This window comes from Balaenoptera ricei, chromosome 9, assembly GCF_028023285.1.
Source record: "Balaenoptera ricei isolate mBalRic1 chromosome 9, mBalRic1.hap2, whole genome shotgun sequence".
In the NCBI taxonomy this organism is placed as follows: Eukaryota; Metazoa; Chordata; class Mammalia; order Artiodactyla; family Balaenopteridae; genus Balaenoptera; species Balaenoptera ricei.
In genome coordinates, this window is record NC_082647.1 from 72,604,469 (window position 1) to 72,624,630 (window position 20,162).

Below are 20,162 nucleotides of genomic sequence, written 5' to 3' on the forward strand. Positions count from 1 at the left end.
TGTTTTATTCCATAAATGGTGAAAAAGTAGTAGTTGTTATTCACGTGGATACTGGCATTCGCCTCATAACCTGGGGAAAAAAACGTGTCAAAGCTTTGTTGCTAAGCACTAATTAAGTTTTCAGATATTTATGAAGACAAGTGAGAGAGAAACAAGGATAAATCCTAGATTTTCGACTCGTGCAACTGGGTAATGCTGTTTACTCAGATGAGAAAAATTAGGTGATCAATACATTTGGGTGCAACGGGAATAAAGGTTATCTTTGAGCTACTTAAAGTTTCTGATGCCTATTGGATATTTTAGATCTAAGTGATGATGTTAGGTAAGCAGCTGAATATGCAAGTTTGGAGCTCAGGGGAGACATTGGAATTGTTTATATGAATTCAGTTGTCATTGGAATATAGCCGTTTGAGAGGAGAATGCAGAGTGGAAGGGTATAAAAAGTTCTAGGTGTCTTCTCTTTTCTGGAGATGACTCGGCTTTTACTTGGGCATGAAATTCCTTCTCTATAAAATAAGGATTTGAAGAATGTTATTAGAAAATTTACAATTCCAACATTTTATATCTATATGATCTCCACTCATAAGTCACCGTTTTGTGTCAAGAAACATTTCTTTTACAAACCCGTAAGGAATTCTGCCTTTGGAAGAGATCATTTTGCTGTCAGACCTTCTTTTCCAGTTATCACAGCATTATCCATTCTGGCACTTTTCTCCCTCGTGTTTCCTTTAGTCCAGCAGAAGTGTAGATGAAGCCAGAGGCACTGGAACAAACAGTATTGTTTCTGTGTTGTACACTGGAAATTGTTATACACACTTTTCATGTATGTCGCTATGTCAGTGAGGTGGTAAATACCAAATGTGATTCATGGACTAAATGATATGATTTCTGGGTACTCTGGTGACCTCAGAAATACATTAACAGATCGGATTTTCTGTTAAAGGTTTTCTGTTAAAATGTACATATGATTTATTCTGTAACCACTCAGCATTTTGTCAGTATTAAAGATTTTCTTTGATGTATTTGCTATCTGTAGGAAATTATATTTCAGTAAATTCACATACATCTTGTCTGGTCTTTGGCTGCACCACTGTTAGTAATATCAATCTCTTACTTTCAAAGATGCTATGATTTTGTCATGTTTTCTTTTCTAAAATGCTTCATCCTGACTGCACCTGCTAATATCCTATTTCAAGTGCCACTGGATTTGGTATTTATGCAGTCATTATTGACTTTAACGAGAGAGATTTCAGTCAAATAGTGTGGATGAAAGCCTAGTTGGCGAGAATTCTAAAGAGAATGGGACAAGAGAAATGAAGACAATGAAGAGAAATAACTCAAGAAGTTTTACTGTGAAGGAAGGTACATAATGGGTTTGCGGGGGGTGGTCAAGGGAGGTTTCATTTAAAATGGATCATAAGACTGAAGGTGTCCAAGTGGAAGTACTCCAGCAGAGATGGGAAATGAGTGATGGAAGACAGAGTGGATAACTGCAGGAATGGATAGGACCCAGGGCATTAAGCTGAGGGGTTGACTAAGATAGGGCTGCAGACCTTTCTTTCACTGTAACAGGAGGAAGAGTGAGTGGGACAGCTTGGTAGCAGAATGTTGAGTTTCTCTGGTGATGCTTCTATTTGCTCACCGAAATAAGAAGCAAAGGTAGCAGGAGTGAGGAAGAGGTCTGGATATTAGAGGTTTGAGGAGAGAGGAAGTAATTTGAAATAGTCATTGAAAGAGTGGGAGAAAATTAACTAGAGAAATGTACTAGGATTTCCAGGCAGCACTGAGGGTCCGTTTGAGGGTTGTGATCGCAAATTTGAAGAAAAACACTCAGCATGACTGTAATTTGTTTATTTGTTTCCTAGCTTATTCAGCTGCTTGGGTTTGGCAGGGATTTAGTATTAACCAAGGTTAGAAGTCTTACTTATACAGTAAAATCCATATTGAAAAGGGCAGGGGAGTTGAAGATAATAAGCGAGTGATTTTTATTGATGGAGAATGGAACCTAGTCCAGCAAGGAAGGAAGTCGGGGAACGAGGGCAGGCGGTGATGGGCAGTGAGAATGTGGTAGGCTCAGTAGCTTGGAAGACCCTCCAGAGGTGAGGAATGATTGGGGTCAGAATATTCTGAGGGTGAGCCGGAAGAAAGAAATGATGTTTGAAATTGAGGTTTAGGAAGAGTGTACAGTTACCAACGAAGACCAGGTCATTGAGAGCTGAGGGGTGGAGGACAAGACCATTGGAGGTTAGGGGGTCAAGGCAGTGAGAGGCCATGCTGGAACTGAAGCTGAGGAGAGAAACAGCAACAGAAAAGTCTTTTTACTTAGCGGGTGGCATCTGTAACTTCCTCTTGGTTATTAAATACTCCCTGTAGTCAAACATCCCGAAGCTGGATAAGATGCAGAGTCACCCACAGGAAGCAGGAACTTTTGACGTGGCATTTCCTGGACACTGGTCATGTGCTCTCTGGCTGACCTTTCATGAATGGCCTTTAGTTCCTGTCCTGTGGCTACACATCCCATAGAGTTTTTTTCTTTTGTCCTCACAGAGGCTCTTATGGGCAGGATCCTTTGACCACCCTGTGGAGGTGTCTCTGACCCACCAGTATCCTTGGCCCATCAGCTCTGATGAGCTAGCTCCCGGGGACCTTTCCAGCTAAGCTTTGGTAGCGAGAGGGAGAATTTCTACAGCTCGGTAACCATCCATCCATAAGATGAATTGCAGCAGTCTTCTGGCGGATAGTCTGAGGGGCTCTTGCATTCTCCTTCACCTGACTAATACTTTTTCTAAGTAAATCTCTTCTCCCCACAAAATCCTCTAACCTGCTCTTGTATGTCATTCTAGGTGAGTGATGGAGGTCAAAGTTGCAGGCCTGGCTGATGACCTCTCTGTCTCTCTCTCTCTTTTTTCTCTCTCTCTTTCTCTGTCTCTCTCTCTCTCTGAAAAGTGAGTGGGTGTTTGTCACCTAATGTTCTTATCCCTGGTGTCCCAGCTAAAACTGGAGCTTTTCAATTAAAACCCTGCTTGTTTTCTGTGGTGTTAGATGTTTTTTCCCCTAGCCAATTAAATGGAATTTTACAATTGTGTAGTCAGAGTTCAGGAATATTACATTGTCTCTTTCCTCCAGAATCTCAACAGTGTTCAAGTTATTATGTTTTTAAGACAAGAAGAGCTGATAAGTGTTCACAATTGGTACAAAAGTGCTGCAGATAGTTTCCTAAAAAGTACTTAAAAACACTTAAAGCACGGTGGGATGAATGTTCTCCTTATACTGAATGTCCAGGAACAATAGACGTTAGATTGTAAGCATGAAGGAAATTAATATTTAAGTTTACCGTCTTCATTTTGATATGAGTTTTGATTGGTATGTATTCTCTTCACTTGATCATGTCTAGTTTAGGATTAGTGATGTTTAGGTCTTATATGTGGTTTATCCTAAGTTATATTTTATTTCTCTAGAAGCTTATTCACAACCCAAATATATTATAAACTGTGTTACCCTCTCCAAAATCGTCTTCCAGCTTCCTCTCCCCGTCTTCCTGTGCTCAAACCCCACTGGCCTTTCAATGGCTCAAATGCACAGGGCTCCTCTATCAGTCCACACACTGTGCCTTCTGCCAGAAGTGGTCCCTCCCCTGATTCCCACTCCTTACACACACCCAACGACTCCTGTCCATCCTTCATCTTTCATGTCTCAGCCTAAACACAGCCCTTCCTCAGTGAAACCTTCCTTAGTAGTCCACACTTCCCCTCCTATACCAACTAGTGTGTTTTCTTTTAACACCCTGTGTTTCTTTTTTTTTTTCATTTACCACACTTGAAAAGAAGAACAAATTTATGTATCTATTTGGTGCCTTTCTAACACTCTAAACTATAAGCTCCATGAGGGCAGGGCAGTGGCTGTTTTCCCAGTGCCTACCCGGGTGTCTTGAACATAGTTGGCACTCAGTAAATATTTGTTGAACAAATGGTTGAAAACTCCCAGGATAATTCTACTACAGTGAAATTGAAAGGCTTTGTCAGCATATGCAGGGCCATTTGAGGTTGTGAGGATTGGAGGAATATCTAAGAGGTTAAGACACCCTGCACAGTTTGAGTTCTTATGTATTCTAACTCTACAGTATGTGTTTGGTTTTAAAAACATAGTTAGGTGTGAGTGGGAGGTAAATTTGAATTTTTCACAGAAAAATCTGTATTCATGATTTTTGTGGTGGTATTCTAACCGTGCTGCTCATTATAATAATTGGCGTGTTGCTTACATGGGCACTGACTCAGCAGAAAATTCTAACCACTCTTGAAAACACAGTTCAAGATCTGCAGATGATCAGTCAATAGGGTCCTTGTCAAATAAAACAAAAAACCTACACGAGATGGAATCATCTTGAGAATTTTTCCCCATATTCTGAGCTTTTATACTATGGCATTTTGCTATTGTTTAAGTTAGGTGTGTTGTCAATTATTTTTTAAAATTATAATTCATACACTTCTGAAGATTAAGTATGATTTAATTTACAAAATAAAAGGTCTAAATAATAATTTTCAAATTAAAAAGAATTCCTTGTTTCTTTCCTGTTATTTAATTTACATTTGGATATGTTTATAAAACATTTTTAGTGCTGTCAAATTTTTTTTAATTCCACATCTTTTTAAAGTTCAGGATTTCAAAATCAGTATATCCATGTTTTAGAAGTATATAGGAAGGTCTTCTATCTTTGACCATTTAGGTATAGGAAAATTAATAGGCAAGAAGAACTCTTAGCATTTGTGCTTCTGTCCTTTACAGTGGTTGCCATTTGTTGGAAAATGAGATTGTGAAAGTTTCGTTGTTTCCATAGAAAAAGTTTATTATTTACTTTTTTCCAAAAGAGTGATCTATCTTTAAAAACCACTTAAAGACTTCATTCCCTGTCTAGGACACCAGTACAATATGGAATTGATGGGACTGCTTCAGATTTAGTACTACTGAGGAAGTTTGTTGCGTACAAATTCATTCTGAAACGAATGTTCAGAGATTAGATATCAGAGTGTACTGAAGTAGAGTCATAAGAAATCAAAGTGTATGTTGCTGCTCTGTTACCACCAAGAACTATTGAATTTTGAACCCCTGAACACTCTCTTCTAGCTGCTTTCGAAATCTATTGAACAACTGAAGCAACCGGGCAGTCACCTCGAGGAAGCGGAGGAAGAGCTTCAGGGGGACCAGGCGATGCAGGAAGACAGAGCGCCCTCTAGTGGCAACAGCACTAGGAGTGACAGCAGTGCTTGTGTGGATGACACATTGGGACAAGTTGGGGCTGTGAAGGTCAAGGAGGAACCAGTGGACAGTGATGAAGATGCTCAGATCCAGGAAATGGAATCTGGGGAGCAGGCTGCTTTTATGCAACAGGTAATAGGCAAAGATTTAGCTCCAGGATTTGTAATTAAAGTCATTATCTGAATATGAAATGCATTGCAGGTTTTGGTAAATGGATATAATTTCCTATCCGATTATATCTCTGAATGATTTGACTTTAGTGTTTAAGGATTCTAATGCAGATATATCTTTATATAGATCTTTCTATATACTGATCTCTATATAGATATCAAGGTTTCATTGAAACTCTACTGGTAAGGAAATACCTGTTACACTAAAATTATACTACATCAGTATCCAAGTAATAGGGTTTTAATTCATCCCAAAGCCTGCCCCACCAATTACTTCTAAGGAAAACGAACTCACTGTTGTTTTTAGTTTATCTGTTGAGATCAGTGACTGCTGGATATAGTTTCCCAGTCTGATCAATGAAACATTCTATTAGTTCTTGATTTTTTTGATATGCAGAATTCAATTTTCACATTGTTGTATATAATGTATCATACTACAGTCTTGAACCCTGTTAAAGGTAGTCAGCCCTTCCTTCCTCTCTCTTTTTTGTTAAGTGAAATGTTCTGGTTACTATGCCAGTAGTCCTAGGTTATTGTATAGATTGCAACTGAAAATTTTAGGAATAGAGGTGGTTTTAAATATATAGATGCAAAGTACAGCACAGCACTATTTTAAATATTACATTATGTCTCACCTAGTACTGCTCATTTCGTTTTTATCCTGTGTTATTTGATGACATTGTTTATTGAAAAAGATCAAATGAAGCAGATGCAAATGTTGGCAAGAAGTAATGTGCAGCATTATGGTCCAATCAGATACTGTATTGTATCTACAGTTGTGGAAAACATAGTAACGGTGTGATTATTATCTGATATGAAGTCAAAATCATGTTTAAAAGAAGAAGGTGTATCATGTTTGATAATCATTGTCACTAGGATCTCTTTAATATAATTCCATAATGACACGGCATATACCATACTATTTTGGCAAATAAAAAATTAGGAAAGTTAGGTTTAACAAAAGAATCTACTTGTACATAATGCACCTTCAGAAGGACTATGTCCTTTGATGTTATGAAATGCAAACAACTTTGAAGGCAACAGTAGACTGTTTATTTAAGTCAGTTCTTTGTCAGGTTCCTGCTGTTCTACAGAAAACTGATTCTATGAGGCTGAACAGGAAATGCCTTGTGGAAACAGGAAGTCCAAGTGATTCATGTACTGAGGAATGTAGGGAAAAAAAAAAAACGGAGGATAGTGTTTTACTCTCTCTGTTTTTAAAGGGCACTCTATGAATTGATTTATTGTCTAAGAAAATAACACCACAAGTAGGGAAATTGTTAAGGAAGCTTTTCACTGGAACATTTCCTTCATACTCCCTTTTGATATGTTTACCTTGTTTTATAGGTTTACTTTTGTTAAGCTAGTTAAAGATTCATTGTATTAAGACCCCTTTAATATGGATAATCCAAATTGACCTAGAATCTTTGTGAGGTTTTTTTCTATTAAAATATTTATATTTCTAAATCCGAGGCATTTTAAGGTGTAGTATCCTGTTTCAAAGGAGATATAGCAGTTTTGCCAAATGTAGACCTTGTACAACTGTATGTTACTGGCACGTGTTGTTTACATTTTGCTGTGACATTTTAAAATCTTTCTTAAAAAAGGTTACTGCTAAAGATACATTATCCTTTTTTAAAAAGTCTCCATTCAAATTAAATGAACATAAACTAGAAGTTAGAAAGTTTAAAACATTTCCATATAATGAAAGTCCTGATAATTTGACAAATAGCTGTAATAGGCAACACTTCCTACTACCAACATATTTTGGTTAGTATATTCCTTCAGATTAAAATGACTTTTTGTCAGTTGTTTTGCATTAAAAATATGACATTCCTAAGATAAAATTGTTTATTTTTCCCATCTCATAAATATACATTTTCTTTAAAGTCTTTTTTCAATCTCATAAAAAAGGGATAGTGCATCTTTTAAAATACATTTTATTTGGGGAGGAACATGTGGCTGAACAGCCTTTTGTATAATATTACTGCAAAGATATGTAATCACAAACAAAAAAAAAACCTATTTTTTATAATGTCATTTGAGAGAGCTTCATCAGTACAGTTGGTGGACGTTAATTGTTTGAATTTGATAGTCTTTGAATTTAATCAAGAAAACTACCTGGAACCAGTGAAAAGGAAAGCTGGACTTAAATAATCTTAGAGCTAATTGATAAATGTCTCTTTTAAAATCTACTGTATTTATTATAATTTACACCCTTGAAGGTGATCTCTTGTTTTGTGTTGTAAATATATTGTTTGTATGTTTCTCTTCTTGCCTTCTGTTATAAGTCTCTTCCTTTCTCAAATAAAGTTTTTTTTAAAAGATCCCCTTTCATACATATGGCTTTGTGTAAACTTGATATATTTAATCGAATTTGAAGCTCATGCACTAGGTCTCATATACCAAAATATATTGCCATTCTTTGTTGAAACAAGAAAATAAAGATCTTTCGAGCAGTTACTTCTAATGCCATTAAAAATAATAAATTCAACGATAGTGACTTTAACCTGTTTACATCAGCCATTATCACATAGCAAACACATGTAAAATTTGTTGCAGTTTTATTTTCCCCGCGTGGCCTTTTTCATATGTTATCATCTTTGATGTCAACTTCTAAATATAAAATTTTATATAAATAGATATCAGTTCCTAACTTTGCTCAACTTAAAAAATTATTTTTAAAAAGGTTAATATAATCCCTTGAATATATCAAGCACTCAATAAAATATTAAAATGAATAATTTTCTGTGTATCATAATAGTTATATCTATTACAGTAAGGACCTGACCTACAAGTATAAAGTGACAGTACATAAATTTAAAGAGAAAAGAGTAATTAAATGACCTCCCCTTATATGGAAACAATTATTATAATAGTAGTGTGAAGAACAAGGAGCCTGACTCAAGTGAAGGGAACCGGACCACATACATCCAAGGGTTCCTTTTCCTTTTCTGGTCAGTTGCAAGCAAAACTTACTAGTCAGTACTTCATAATGTGTTACTGTGTATGTGGTTCAATAGGTTAAAAATATTTGTTTTATATTCTTTGATTCTCTTTAAACTTCAATAGTGTCACATGAGGTAAAGCTACTCTAATTCTGGAGCTGATATCATTGAGTATTATGAAATGGATTATCATTGCATAATGCGGTAAACTAGATAATTTGGTCAGAGTTGTGGAAATACCATTGATGCTAGTCATAATTTCCTGAAAATTGTCTTTGGACTATAAAATTACAAAATTAACTTGGTACTGGAGATCCTCAAAAAAGAGTTGGAAGAATCAATTAGATAATGATTTTATACTGTGTATCTGATTTACAAAATGTACAGGGACTGATAACTGCATCAATATCAGAAACTTCTTCAGGAAAATAGTTTTTGCCAGGACCTGCGGTGAATAACCATTAGATTTCCTCTTCTGATAGCCTAGAGCTGCCTTCTCCCTGGTGAAGGTGGCTGCTGAAATGGAGACTGCTACTTTTCATAGTTCTAAGAAAGACAGTTTTTAAGAAATTTTTATGTTGTTTCATACTTCTTTTTTTCTAAAGTATGTTAAAAAGGAATTCAGACACTAAACGTTTTCTTGAAGCCTGGTACTCAACGGATATATAGGAGGACAACAGCATTTTTTTAAATTTGGCATTCCTTTGTGATTTTTTTCCACTAATGGAAATATACAATTGTGGGTGTATAATTATGGGTGAACAATGATAAATAATCCAGGTGTACAAGTTATAAGCATTTATAATCAGGGACTTAGAGATACTAGAGAAGGAGTTTGAGAGGTAGATTACCATTCCCTTTATTATTGGTCATTCCTCCAACTGGATTTTAGAGGGAAAGTAAGGGGTGGGTGTGTGCAGGCAATCAAAGAACTCAGGCAAATGAAGCAGGATATTGGGAATATGACTTTACAGAACTAATCTATCTAGGTTTTAAAAGGTCTCTATTCTCATTTAAAGTAACTTCTTTAAGGCTTATAAACTGTAGGGTTTAGACAATGCAACTTTGGGGGACCATCTGGATTTACAAAAAGACTTTTAACTATTGCAAATATATAATGTACTAGGTATTGTTATAAGCACTTTACATCTTTTAAAGCATTAGTCCTCACAACAACCTTACAAGGTGGATATTATTGTCCCATTGTAGAGATGAGGGCGCTGGGGCCCAGAGAAGTCAAATCAGGTCAAGGTCACCCAGTTAGTGACAGTCTAGCTCCCATTTGAACCCAGACATTCCCGCACCAGCCCTTGTTCTCAGCCTCTACCCCTGAGCTGTATTTGTGCAACAGTTCTTCTTACATGTCCAAGTTTATTAAATCATTAGCACTTTATTCTCTCCTCTCTCTCTCGCTCGCGCTCTCTCGCTCTCTCGCTCTCTTGCTCTCTTTGTCTTTGCCCATCAGAATTTCCAAACTGTTTTGAATCCATTTTCTCTTTCAGTCATTGCTGTAAGTTAGGAGATCAGGAGTCTTTTTTTATTCTAAATCACAGTTGAGCAATCTAATTCTTGTACATTATGTTCAACTATTAGAATCATGAAAATTTGTGAGTCTCTTTTTCTCTGACCAGAGCCAGTCCTGAGATGGGGTGAAACAGTGACTGCACTTGGAATTAACTTTTTGGGGGAGTGAAAGAGACAAGATTTCAACCATCTCACAGCTCTCCCTTGCCACTTCTTACCTTCATTCCCCAGCGAAGGGGAGGAGACTTCAATTTCTAAGCAGTCAGGACACTGCCTTTAAAAACTTTTTTGACGTATCAAGGATGCACTTGATAGTCACTTTGACATAGTATAGTCTGTATATAGTGTTGTAAAAAAAAAAATAAGGATGTTTGTCTTGAGTTCTAGACCTCCGAAGTGGTTTTCCTATTGAAAGGTGCATAAAAATTGTCTTGAGGGAAGATGTTGACAATTGAGATTCCTGACCACACCCTGCAGAGGTTCTGATCCTGTTGTACTGACTAGGAGCCCAGGAATCTACATTTTTCAAGCCCTTTGGGAGAGTCTGATTCAGAAACAGTGCTCTGGAGATGGCCAGGGGCCCTAAACCACTTCTTAAAATATGTCTTGATTTTTAATAGCTTTTACCTAAGATTCTTGGATTCTCTGATTCATTGTTTTCATAATAGACTGTCTTGTATTTCTTGTATATTGTTCTATTTCACCTGCATGTTAATTATAGGTCAAGTATAGTTGTAGTATAACTATAGGTTACTGTATTTACTGCTATTACTTCTTTGATAGTGTTTGTCCGTTTTGCTTCCCTCTTCTAATAGAATAATTTCCTAGTCTATTATGGAGTTTGCCAAGACTTGGCAAATTATTTTTCCTCAGAATTTCTGAGCTATTGTGGTATGTTGTTTTTTGTTTTTGTGTTTTTTATTGAGATAAAACTCATATAACATAAAATGCACCATTTTATCCATTTTAAAGTGTACAATTCAGCGGTTTTTAGTATATTCACGATGATGCGCAGCCATCACTCCTTCCTAATTCCAGAACATTTTCATCAACTCAAAGAAATTCTGTACCAGTTAAGTGGACACTCTTCATCCCCCACTCCTCCAACCCCTGGCAACCACTAATCTACTTTATGTTCCTATGGATTTTCCTTTTGTGGACATTTTCATATAAATGAAATCATACATTATGTGGCCTTTTGTGTGTCTGTGTCTGGCTTCTTTGACTTTGCATAATATTTTCAGGTTCCTCCACATTACAGCATGTATTAGTACTTCTTTCTTATGACTGGATAATATTCTGTTGTATGAATATACTATGTTTTGTTTATCCGTTCATCAGTTGATGGACATTTGGGTGGTTTTCACTTTTTGTATATTATGAGTAATGCTGCTCTGAAAATTCGTGTACAGTTTTTTGTTTTAACATGTTTTCAGTGTTTTGGGGTATATAGCTAGGAGTGGAATTGCTGGGTTATATGGTAACTCTGTTTAAGTTTTGAGGAACTGCTAAATTGTTTTCCACGGTGGCTGAACTATTTTATATTCCCACTAGCAATCTATGAGGCGTTCCAGTTTCTCCACATCTTCTCTAACACTTGTTATTTTCCTTTTTTTTTTTTTTTCTTAAATTGTTGCCATCCTAGTGGATGTGAAATGATAACTGTTGTTTTGATTTCTGTTTCGCTAATGACTAGTGATGTTGAACATTTTTTTCATTTATTTATTGGATATTTGCTGATATTTGCTTATCTTCTTTAGAGAACTGTCTATTTAGGTCTCTTGCCCATTTTTTAATTGGCTTGTTTATCTTTTTTACTGTTGAGTTGTAAGAGATTTTAAATATATTCTGGATACTAGACCATTATCAGCTATATGAGTTGCAAGTATCTTCTCCCATTCCGTGGGTTATCTTTTCATCTTCTTGATAGTGTCCTTTGATGCACAAACATTTTTAATTTTGTTGAAGTCTATTCATCTATTTTTTCTTTTGTTATGAATATGTCGCTTAATCCAATGTCACAGAGATTTGCACCTATGTTTCCTTCCAAGTATTTTATAATTTTATAACTTACTTTTAGGTCTTTGATCTGTTTTGAGTTATGCACATTTTTAAATATTCTTCCATGCTTTTGTGTTATTTTTAAAGAGATAAGAACTTACTGATTAATGAACTCCACTTGCTCATCCATCATCTTCATTTTCCTCGTTCCTAGTTGATTTTGGTCTTGCTTTTCCACCATTCCTGGTGTTGTCTCTTGTTGCCTTCTAGCTTTTGATGGTGCTTCTTTTTTTTTTTCTTCTCAATTAAATGCTACAATCTTGATGTTTAATATAGCTAATATAAACTGAGGAAAATACTAAGTTTATTTTTCTGTTAAGAAATGCTTTTTTTTTTTCCTGGTGATCTTTAAAAGCTAAAATCAAAGTTATTTTTCTTCATTTATGCGGCTTTAAAATTCTGCCCAGGTTACTCATTTTTACTTATGTCTACGTTGCACTTAAATTGTATGTTGAAGTTATTATGTTCAAGTCTTTGATCTTTGTTCCTCTGTTGACAGAATTTCTGCAAAGAACTGTGTATTTGTACTTCCAAACTGGTAGCCACATGTAGCTAGTGAGAATTTAAAATGTGACTGGTACGAATTGAGATATGCTTTAGTGTAAAATAAACACCAGATTTCAAAGACATAGTATAGAAATATATTAATACTTAAGTAATGATGACATGTATTCATTACATATTAAAAGATAGTATATTTTAAATATATTAGGTTATATAACATTATTAAAATTAATCTTGCTTTCTTTTACCTCTTTAATGTGGCTATTAGAAAATTTAAGATTATATATGTAGCTTACATTTGTGGCTCACATTACATTAATGTTGTACAACACTGCTTTTAGATCATCTTTCTCTCATGTTAATAGACAGATCTCACTACATCATTTCGGAAATAGGTAGGCTATAAAATCTGAACGATGAGTATTTGCTCTTGCCAGTATCTTTCTGTTGCTGTAATTTAGTCTAACATAAAGGTATAAAATGTTGTGTTAGCAGAGATCTGTGGCATGTTAATGGTTTAAGGGTTTAAAGATCTCTTTCTTTTTTTACCTTAAAGACAACTCAAAGTCTATCAAGTGTTTTATTAATACTGTCAGTCTTAAAGACAGTACACTCATTGCTCCACTCTCATCTCAAAGTTAGTAAAAGTTCATCCTCTGTAAAATGTGCTGTTTTTTCTCACTCTTCCATTTCTGTCTTTGGAACCACCATTTAGACTCTGGGATGGATTATCCCGAAGTCACCTTTGATCATCTCCTCTTCTTTATCTCTTATAAGCAGTTGGTATTCCTATTTCTGATTTCCAGCCATCATATATCTCTTCACTCTCTCTTTGGCTCTGCTTTCCCTAGTCACTAACATAATTAATACTAAAACAATTTTTTTTTTTATCATTGCAAGAACTTCCTTCCACATCAGTGTCCTCTTTACACTAATTCAGTTAACTTATTGTGAAATTCCACTACCACTTTCCCATTCTCTGTGGCAGAAAATACAGTAATATCTTCCTAATATCTTTATCTAAATGTTATCATCGAACTTCAGTCCTCATAATTCGACCTTTATATTCTGACCAGGCACTTATCCCTCCCAATCTAACTTAATCACTTTCCATGCAAAGCAAATTTCCAACTTGGGATTCCAATTGCATGAGTTTCATCAAGCTTTTTTCACTATCTGGAAAGTGCTTAACTTCCTTTTTCAAACCTTTCTCTGCTTTCTCCTTTATGCCATCTCTGATTTCCCTAACCCGCCTGAATTTATTCAGTCAACTTAGAATCAGTTCCGTACAATTTACCATGTAGTTTTTTCTTTCATTATTACCTTTTGCCTTTTGAAGCTAGGGAAAATATCAGGGTTCCTGGAACCACACAAGGAACCTATGAAGTTCTCAATTAAATGCCATTTGAATGATTTTTGTTTTACATTTCTCTTATTCAGATTCCTTAATGGCTAAAGGACATTTTCTTCCCTATTATGATTACAGGTTCACTTTTGTTTTCTAATGTGAAATGTAGACTCATTTTTTACTTGTTGGACTATTTCTTGTGCTGAATGTCTCCATTAGTAACATTTTCTTTAAGGTGGCTCTAGTAATAATCGTTACTGTTTAATTTTCATTTTCACCTAGGGGTAAATGACGGAAATTTTTTTCTTGATGAATTTATTATTTGATATTACTCAGAACTTACTAATTGATTTTTCATAATTTGTATTCTATATTAATCATTATTCTGTTATAATATCTGACACACATTTTTAGATAAAATACAATACCTCAATTTTCATGGGCTCTTTATAATACAGGCATATGAGAGATATTGTGGCTTCAATTCCAGACCACTGCTATAAAGCAAGTATCACAATAAAGTGAGTCACATGAATATTTTGGTTTCCCAGTGCATGTAAAATTATGTTTACACTATAATCTATTAAGTGTGCAATAGCATTATGTCAAAAAAATGTACTTATCTTAATTTAAAAATAAAGCTGTCAAAAAAAATGGCGCCAGTAGACTTGCTAGAGGCACAGTTGCCACAAACCTTCAATCTGTCAAAAATAGAGTATCTTCGAAGTGCAGTAAAGTGAAGCACAATAAAATGAGGTATACCTGCATTAATTTTTCTATATCCATGTAATCTATATAATTTTTGAAAGTTGGAGCTTGGAAAGAAAACAAAATGATTTGTACTAATCTTAGAGAGTAAATCAACCTCATCTTTATGCATATTTAATTAAGGAAAACTATTTCTGAACCTGGAAATTATGTGTTGTTTTGACTGTGTATACAAAAAACTTGAACAGTGGCATTTCTCATTGTCTTTGAGATCCATGTGTGAAATTGCATTATAGGTGTAACTGCCTAGTGACAATGCTGATTCTGTAGACTGACTGAAGGAGTTTCAACTCTAACTTCATCTACCAGCAACTCCACCTCCAAATTACTTAGTTTTGCCAAGCCTCAGTTTACTGGTTTGTTAAACGTGATTAACAATTGTAATATTTATTAGGGTGTCATGAGGCTTAAATGGGTTAGTCTGTGTAAATACCAACGTGTGCTAGCAAAATTGAAGCAGAGTAAAAATTAGCAAAAGCTAGTAAAATCACTATTAATAACATGACTAAGAACTTCTTGGAAATTTAGTTACTTTCTTCTCCTTGGTTGGAACCTACCTCACACTCAGTTTCACTTTTTAATAATGTATAACTTTCTCTTCAGTAAATAAAAAACCAGAGAACAATAACTTCCCCACCTTTTCCATGTCCCAGCACACTCAGAAAAAGGCAATAAATATACAGCGTAGGTCCCTGCAGGAGGTGGCTTGGATTGCCCCTCCCTGTCCCAAGGACTGCGAGTAAACAGTCCAGAATTTAATTGATTGAACTGCAACCCTTTCATGACTCGTCGGGCAATACCCAGGTTGGATTGTTCTTTGGGAGACCCTGTGAGTACATGACTTCTTCCTCTCATCCCCTTTCAATCTATCTCCTTTTATCTCCCGTAAAAAGAACCCCAGATATTTTTCTTCAGATTTCAACGAAGGAGTCATCACATTTAAATTAACTCTAGGTATAAATGATCCACATGATCTTCGTGCCAAAGAGTGTATTAAGATAATATATTGATCAAGGGAGGGTCTTCGGATAAGCTGTCTATGCCCAGCTCTCCTCTACCGTTAATTCCCACCCCATTATCAGCACCAGGAAACAAAACTCTGAAAGTCTGCCTTGCCAGTAGCCTACAGGACAGATTCTCTTCTCACATTTGCATTGGGCTGTGTCTATTTCGAGGCAGCATGAAATAAACGAGAGTAGTGAAATTTCTGTGTCTTTGCTTTTTAACAAAATGATCTGAGAACATTTTCCTTTGGTGTGGGAAGGGGGCAAGAGGGGGTTTCTATTGTCTCCAGTTTGCTGAATGCTAAATTCATTCCATCTTGGGACAAGAAATCCTGCAATGATTTCTTGATCTTAAGTGAATTGCTTCCTGACTTTGAATAGTCATTAGTCCTCTCTATTACTTTCATTTAACATGATAAAGATGACTTAACACTATATTTTTTTGTAGCTTAGATATGTTTTGGTCATGATGGTGGTGCTAACAAATCCCTTTTTTTCTTTATTTATACTTTATGAATTAAAGTAAATGTAACATTTAGTTTTCTGGTGCATATTTTAAATGATTTGATTTTTATTTTATTTCTTGAATGGCGTGACAAACCCGTGAAAATGTCCAACTTGATTCCTTTATTTTTTATTTTCTTTACCTCATACACATTTTAAGTATTTTTATATATCTTACAGCCTTATATATGTACAGTGGTTAGTTGTACTTCAATATAATACTCTTTTTTCTTTAATTTTTGAATTCTATTTTATTTATTTTTTATACAGCAGGTTCTTATTAGTTATCTGTTTTATACATATCAGTGCGTACATGTCAATCCCAATCTCTCAGTTCATCCCACCACCACCACCCCCTTGCCCCTTTCCCCCCTTGTGTCCATACGTTTGTTCTCTAAATCTGTGTCTCAATTTCTGCCCTGCAAACCAGTTCATCTGTACCATTTTTCTAGGTTCCACATTTATGCATTAATATACGATACTTGTTTTTCTCTTTCTGACTTACTTCACTCTGTATGCCAGTCTCTCAATCCATCCACATCTCTACAAATGACCCAATTTCGTCCCTTTTTATGGCTGAGTAATATTCCATTGTATATATATATACCACATCTTCTTTATCCATTTGTCTATCGATGGGCATTTAGGTTGCTTCCATGACCTGGCTATTGTAAATAGTGCTGCAATGAACAATGGGGTGCATGTGTGTTTTTGAATTATGGTTTTCTCTGGGTATATGCCCAGTAGTGGGATTGCTGGGTCATATGGTAATTCTATTTTTAGTTTTTTAAGGACCCTCCATACTGTTCTCCATAATGGCTGTATCAATTTACATTCCCACCAACAGTGCAAGAGGGTTCCCTTTTCTCCACACTGTCTCCAGCATTTGTTTTTTGTAGATTTTCTGATGATGTCCATTCTAATTGGTGTGAGGTGATACCTCATTGTAGTTTTGATTTGCATTTCTCTAATGATTAGTGATGTTGAGCAGCTTTTCATGTGCTTCTTGGCCATCTGTATGTCTTCTTTGGAGAAATGTCTGTTTAGGTCTTCTGCCCGTTTTTGGATTGGGTTGTTTGCTTTTTTAATATTGAGCTGCATGAGCTGTTTATGTATTTTTGAGATTAATCCTTTTTCCCTTGATTTGTTTGCAAATATTTTCTCCCATTCTGAGGGTTGTCTTTTCGTCTTGTTTAGAGTTTCCTGTGTTGTGCAAAAGCTTTTAAGTTTCGTTAGGTCCCATTTGTTTATTTTTGTTTTTATTTCCATTTCTCTAGGATGTGGATCCAAAAATATCTTGCTGTGATTTATGTCAAAGAGTGTTCTTCCTATATTTTCCTCTAAGAGTTTTATAGTGTCCGGTCTTACATTTAGGTGTTGAATCCATTTTGAGTTTATTTTTGTGTATGGTGTTAGGGAGTGTTCTAATTTCATTCTTTTACGTGTAGCTGTCCAGTTTTCCCAGCACCACTTATTGAAGAGACTGTCTTTTCTCCATTGTATATCCTTGCCTCCTGTGTCATAGATCAATATAATACTCTTTTAGATAGGGAAGCAGATTTAAAAAGCTGGGTTTCCCCCCGCCCCCCAAGAAAGAGGCTTTTCTGGAGATTTAAAAAATGTTCCATTTCTAAAGGTCTGGATTTTTTTCCATCATAATTTGGATTAAATTTTTGAAATGAGATTTTACTTTGGTTACTTTAACTGCCTAAACCATATTGGTTTTTTAATCTACTTTTTTTGAAGCATAATTTACATACAAAAATCTACTTATATATGTACATTTGATGAATTTTGACAAATGTGTACACCACGATCTAGGTATAGAATATTTATAGCACACTAAAGAGTTCTCTCTTGCTCCTTTTTACTCAACCCTCCACCCCAACTCTCCACTCAGCCACAAGCAATCCTTCATCTGTTCTCTGTCACTGTGCATTAATTTTGATTTTTCTAGCATTTCATATAAATGAATTATATAAAAAGAGTCTGTGATATTTTCAATTTTTTTTTTTTCAGTCAGAAAACGCTTCTGACATCCATCCATGTGTGTATCAGTAATACGGTCTTTTTTTAATCTCTGAGTAGTGTTCCATTGTATGGACATGACATGATTTGTTCATTCATTGACAGAAATTTAGTTATTTCCAGGTATAGACAATTATAAATAAAGCTGCTATGAATATTATATTCAAGGTTTGGTAGACAGTTGCTTTATTTCTTTTGGGTAAATACCTAGGAGTAGAATTACTGATTTGTATGACATAAGTATATGTTTAGCTTTATAAAAAACTGCCAAACAATTTTTTGATGGGGTATTTTACAGTGTCATCAGCTATGTATGAGAGTTCCTCTTACCAACACTTGGTATTGTCAGATATTTTTTTTAACTTTATATGTTCTAGTGGATGTGTAGTGTATTCTCACTGTGGTTTTAATTTGTGTTTCCCTGATGTCTAATGATGTTGACCATCTTTTCATGTGTTTATTGGCCATTTGCAGAGCTTCTTTGGTAAACTGTCGATTCAGCTATGTTGCATGTTTTTTGCTTGGAGCATCTGTCTTTTTGTTATTGGGTATGGGAGTAACATATATTCAGGATACAATCCATTTATAGATGTATATGTTGCAAATATTTTTACCTAAACCTATAGCTTGTCTTTTATTTTGAAGAGTAGAGTGTTTTAATTTTGATATGTCCCATTCTGTCAATTTTTTCTTCTATGGTTATGTCCTGTCCAAGAAAGATTTGCTTTTATATTTTCTCCTTCTAGTTTAGTTTTTACATATAGGGCAAAGAGACATTTTGAGCCATACAACTTTGTGTATGAACTAAAGAAAGGTTGAGATTCATTATATTACATAGGTAACCAAAGTTTTCAGCACCAGTTTTTGTAAGGATTATCATGTTCCTTTGAATTATTCTCGTGCCTTTGTTAGAAATCAATTGAACATATATATGTGAGCAAACTTCTGAACTCTTTCCTTTATTCCACTGATCTATATGTCTAACTCTACACCAAGGTCACAGAATCTGGATTAATGTTGCTTTACAGCAAGTCTTGAAATCAGATAGTGTATTTTTCTTCTGCTTGTTTTTAAGATTTTCTTGTTATTACTGGTTTTCCACAACTTGATTATAATTTGCCTCAATGCTGTTTTCTTTGTTTGCATCCTGCTTTTGTTCACTGAGCTTCTTGTATCTGTGGATTTGCATTTTTTTTAAATTTTGGAAAATATCAGGCATTATATTTTATAATATTATTTTCACTCACTTTCTTTTGGGACTCCAGTTACACCCAGGATAGACTGCTTGACACTGTCTCACAAGTCTCTAAGTCTCGGTACATTTTTTCTTATTCTTCATTCTCTCTGTATTTGTTTGTGTAGTTTCTGTTGCTGTACTCATCTTTTCTTCCTGGTAAATAAACTTCACACCCAATAAATTGTTAATTTAAGACACTGCATTTTTCAGATCTAGAAGTTTCATTTGGTGCTTGTATATATTTTCCATTTACCTCCTCATTTTATTTATGTTTTCTTTTAAATCCTTGAGCATATTTATATGTGTTTGTTTTAAAGTCTGTTTGTACTCATTCTATTCTCTGCCATTTCTGTGTCTGCTACTACTGCTTAATTTTTCTCTTGAATATTGTTCATGTCATCCTACTCCATTTACTGTGTAGTAAATTTTCATTAGATGTCTGATAATTTAAATTTGTCTTTCTTTAAACAATATTGATCACTTAAACCTTTTCAAGACTCGTTTTTAAGTTTTGTTGGAGCAGGTCTATAGTAGCCTTGACTCTAATCCTGGTTTTTCTCTCTCACTAATTGGTGAACTCTGGGCCTCTAGTGAACAGTCCTAGATGTTTACAGGGATGAATGACCCTAGGGAGTTATCAATCTTAGCCTAGGGCCCTGGGGCAGGGATGAGGATGGAAAAGGGAGGATGGGACTCAGTAAAGGTATGAAGAGATAAATACAACTATCCTGGGGAGGGGGAAAGAGCTGCTTTAGCTCACTCTTAGGCCTTGGCTTCACTTTAGAAGCTGGTCACTTACTGGCTTCTATCAAG

At 35.2% G+C, this 20,162-nt stretch overlaps 1 protein-coding gene across 10 annotated transcripts in view; it reads left to right on the top strand.

The window, feature by feature from the left end:
- HDAC9 (histone deacetylase 9) overlaps window positions 1-20,162 on the top strand; it is a 998,074-nt gene that overhangs the window by 606,373 nt on the left and 371,539 nt on the right. For 9 of the 10 annotated variants that reach the window (XM_059933965.1, XM_059933959.1, XM_059933962.1 and 6 more), the window contains one exon: window positions 5,122-7,704. In XM_059933965.1, coding sequence (XP_059789948.1) covers window positions 5,122-5,436 — 315 coding nt within the window. In that variant the 3' untranslated portion in view covers window positions 5,437-7,704. Of the gene's footprint in view, window positions 1-5,121; window positions 7,705-20,162 lie in introns of those variants that run through there. The other variant, XM_059933969.1, reaches the window with a different exon arrangement.